Consider the following 4,517-nt stretch of genomic DNA (forward strand, 5'->3'; position numbering starts at 1 on the left):
AGCTTGACAGACTGATGACTGGAGGTGCAGCTGTTTGTGTACAGCTGCACCTCCAGTGAAGCTACATATAAACTTTATGTAGCTTCTTCTGTCTCTACCGTCGTGTCCTTGGTCCAGATACTTCACTCGTATTTCCAACAGATGATAGTCAGAGGATCAGGTCTTTCTGTGTACAGCATCCTAGCTTCTGCCAGAGTGCCCGCGAGCATCTGTAGCTTCAATGCAGCTCAGTGTGTGAAATATTGTCTGAATGAGTGACTGATTGTAGAGCACTTAGAGACCAAGGACTTGTTAAACGCTATACAACTACTGGCCATAATTTGGAAAAATTGTTTCTTTATGTAGAAATGCTAATGCAACAAAAACTAGCTGCACAACAAATATCACCAAACTAAATAGTTTGACTTTTAACTCTAACTATACAAATCATTTTTTTTCTTTCTTAACAACTAAACTGACAAAAAATTTCCTCGATAATTTAGATTTCATGTTAAAGCTAAATATTTTGGCATAAAACTCAACCAAAAACCTAAAAATGTATAAACTCTCACGATATTAGAAGCAAAACCTCACCAATGAAAGTCTTATTGTTTTTTGTTTGTTTTTGTTGACATTTTGCATTTGATATACATTTACACTATGTTAAATTAAAGAACATATTAACATAATGAAAGCGACTCTAATGTTTTACGACTGAAATTATTTTGGAAAGTTACAATTTTTAATCTGGCAGCATAAACTGATGTTTTACATTAACCAGAAGGTGGCAGCAGAGCCCCTAAAATTGGCATGGGATATATATACAGTATATATAGTGTGTCCACATATGACAGCTTTTTTAAATGTAGGACTATACAGGGTTATTGAACAGGGTGTTTACATGGGTATTCAGATGTAGTTATTGCACTGGGTGTTAAATATAGAGAGATCCTTCCAAGCATTAATCAAAACTACCACAGACTTACGCAAGACAGATTATAAATAAAAGATTAACAGGAAATACAAGTCCAGCAGAAAGTGTGTCAGCGCTCACCCTGAGTCAGACTCCAGGCAGACAGTAGGGGAGTCTGTTGGGTCTTTGGGGAGAGCTGCAGCTTGTTTGGCCAAAACAGACACGACGCCACCGTGTTCGTCAGTCAATGAGCCACGACCTGCAAACCAAAACAGAACACAGAGAATAAAGGAATGCAGGAAGCTTCTGAGTATATCTCACTAATTAGTCTAATACCATTTTCTGCGTAATAAACAAGCTTTAAAGTGAGTGCAATCTCCATCAGGAGTGGGGGTCATAACTCCGTGATGAAGGGCAGCAGTGGAGTGGCGGTCTAGTGGTTAGGGCATTGTGAGCCTGTATCACATAAATCCGTATCACACGACTTTATGCTACCAGTATGGGAAAAGCTGATTGTGTCTTCCGTCATGTGACTGATGAACAGCTCGTTATGGTGTCACTGTTGGAGGGATTACACCTGGATTTACTTTTTAACTTCTCCATCTGTGCTCTAATCAACTTCTTATCATCCTGATTGACTCATTTGTGATGTTTTAAGATCACATGTCACATCTTACTGCCTTCAGTGTTCACTTTACAAAAGGTTTACCTGATTTAATCAGAGATTGCTGGGGCCAAAACCATGATAAGGAATCAGTTCAAAGAGCAACTTACAAAAAACCCAAATAACAGAAATCAAGTCCTCAGTCGAGCCAACATATAAACATACCACACTGTTAATAATGGCAAACGTACACCTTTTTCTTCCCTGCAGTCTAAGTTTGGTGTAATTTTTCACTACTCATGTCTCTAAAAGCTACGGCCCATTAAACAGAAGCTCTCAAATGGTAAGAGTCAACCACATCTGCAGGGTGAGAGAAGAGCCAGGTGAATCAGAGAGATTTTCAGCTGTAACTGCTTACAAAAAAACTGTCTTGTAAAATGCTTGGATTACTTCTGTCTTTATTGATCAGAACTGCTGTAGAGTTACACTGTATAAGAGGGTCGGCACAACTTCAATCTCTAAACATACTGAAACCTTTTATAGTCTAATGTGATGTTTAGCATAAAGCAGACAGATGATACATTTTTTAGTTAAACAATTTGACAATCTGGGGTGAAAACCTGCTGCTGTGATACTGACAGGTTTGCTTAAATGTGACATTTAGATGTAAAATACAGGTTCCTAAGATTTGTATTATTGTATTATGATATCTTTTGAAAATGTAATATTAAACACCTCAATACTGTGATCGATCCCTATGTATTGTGAAGCCCTAATATAGATTGATTCAAAGTCAACTTCCTCTTCAGTTTGATGCAGTTAAGTACATTGTAATGCTTGGTGTGAGCAGCATGTCTTGCAAGTCAGTGACTCGGTGCAATCAGCTGGTTTGCCTTGATAGAGAATTTTAACTAATTTGACTGTATTGTCCCTGTAAAATGTCATGTGATGACATGTGTTCTGAATTGGCCTTATATAAATATACTGAATTGAACTGAATTGTTAGTGCATTGACGGTAGTAATTTGTCAAACTCACCCCAAATATATATATTTGGACAATTTAAGAGGTACATATTTAAAATATGTGTTCCTCAAATAATTATTGTTATTCCTGCAGCACACCAGAATGTATTTTAAACTTAGAGGCCACTGCCATTTAGGGATACACCTGTGCAGATATGTATTTTTAAAAGGGTTGAATTAGCAAAAAAACATGCAAAGATTAAAACATCTAACAGAGTGCTAATCAGTCAATCATAGGAAAATTAAAAAATAATTGTTTGGATTTTTCCACAAAACATGAAGGGAAAACCAGACAAATCAGACCAAAACAAAACATCTCATCTCTTAAAGCGAACATTAAAACTCCCCTTAAACACATTATTCTGACAATGGGGCACGGAAGTGACAGCATCATGCAGTTGGAAGGCTTTCATTCAAATGCAAGTCATATAAAATTCCAGATGTGGTTGCCAGGGACTTGAGGTTTGGGAGGAGGTTCATGCTCCACATGAAGGCAGTTCTACAACTTGGAGAGATTCAGATCATAGAGACTTCAGCTGTCAGAATAACCTTAATGTAGATCAGTTACTGCCCATCCAATCTGACTATGTGATGCCAGCAGTACCAAGCAGAACATTACTTCCCATGAGAGCTTCCCTCTAAAGGTCGTCATGGATACCAATGTTAATGTCCACTATTTAATTAATTGTCAATAACTTGATTTACACATGATGGTAACTCTATAACTACAAATTTAGAAGCGTACAACTTTGATTTCTAGCGTTTAACGTGTTATCCTCAAATATCATTAAATAAAACCTTGAATAATCTCAGTCTCCACTTGTTAGAACTGATGAAGCCTCTTGGATGAGAGTTCTAGAAAACGTCATGTCCAGTTGTCTAAAGTGAACTTTTCATGCTTGACCAAGATGACTGAGAATCTTCAGATATATAAAACCTAGAATCTTACATCCCAGACTGTGTCCCTGTTGATCAGTGCAGAGGACTCCGACCACTGCTGGATTCTTCATGCTAAAAACAAAAACAAACAAAGAGATTAAAATAAGCTGTTTATAGCCACAGAATACAAAAAGATAAAGTAACCAGTCGGCTTCAACTCACGTATCATCAAGATGCTGTTCAAGCGTCGACTCCATCGATTATAATTCCTAGTTTAGTGTAAACAAATGTTCTGGATGAAAACCTTTTTATGTTGCTGTCAGTTTCACGAAACGTTTCCGGGTAGAGTCAGCTGACAGTCACATGACGTAAGAGTCCTTCGAAGGACCAAAAATTACGAAACGCGATTGAGTGAAAAGGAAAAGAAGAAAGAACAAAATAAGAGGCCAATATCACGGAAGAGGATTAGGGCCACTTAAAAAACAAAAAAAGCTAACTGATTTTAAAATTTTATTTCAGTATAATATGAGAAAAAAAGTCATAATTCTGACTTTAATCTCAGAATTGTGGATCTTAATGTAGATGGCACCATGAAGAAAGAGATGTGAGAGCATTCAGCTTCACTGACAAAGATGTGAATTGTTTGGGAGGGCCAGTAACACAATGGTGGAATATGACGAAATTAGGCAACTTTTTATGTGCCAGAGGGGCCCCTGGTGATGCTATTTCATTAATGGAGGAGCAGATGGTGATAAAAACAAGAGGGCTAGTCTCTGAAACAGACATGGCTATGGCTCGATGCAAACATCCTTGTTAGCTGTCAAAATTCAGTCAGAATTCTGAGAAAAAGTCAGAATTCTGAGATTAAAGTAACAATTCTGAGAAAAAAAAAAACAGAATTCTGAGATTAAAGTCAGAATTCTGAGATTAAAGTCAGAATTCTGAGAAAAAGTCAGAATTCTGAGAAAAAGTCAGAATTCTGAGATTAAAGTCAGAATTCTGAGAAAAAGTCAGAATTCTGAGATTAAAGTAACAATTCTGAGAAAAAAAACAGAATTCTGAGATTAAAGTCAGAATTCTGAGATTAAAGTGAGAATTCTGAGGAAAAAAAAGTCCGA

The 4,517-nt window shown here is 37.0% G+C and overlaps 1 protein-coding gene across 1 annotated transcript in view; it reads right to left on the reverse strand.

Moving 5' to 3' along the window:
- lamtor5 (late endosomal/lysosomal adaptor, MAPK and MTOR activator 5) overlaps positions 1-3,758 on the reverse strand; it is a 5,798-nt gene extending 2,040 nt beyond the window's left edge. Inside the window, exons 1-3 of the mRNA XM_015379069.1 lie at positions 3,622-3,758; positions 3,470-3,531; positions 1,034-1,151 (exon numbers count right to left, since the gene is read on the reverse strand). Coding sequence (XP_015234555.1) covers positions 1,034-1,151; positions 3,470-3,531; positions 3,622-3,656 — 215 coding nt within the window. The 5' untranslated portion in view covers positions 3,657-3,758. The remainder of the gene's footprint in view (positions 1-1,033; positions 1,152-3,469; positions 3,532-3,621) is intronic.
- Between the last annotated feature and the right edge of the window lie 759 nt (positions 3,759-4,517).

The sequence above is a fragment of the Cyprinodon variegatus genome, unplaced genomic scaffold (genome assembly GCF_000732505.1).
Source record: "Cyprinodon variegatus isolate N-32 unplaced genomic scaffold, C_variegatus-1.0 Scaffold185, whole genome shotgun sequence".
In the NCBI taxonomy this organism is placed as follows: Eukaryota; Metazoa; Chordata; class Actinopteri; order Cyprinodontiformes; family Cyprinodontidae; genus Cyprinodon; species Cyprinodon variegatus.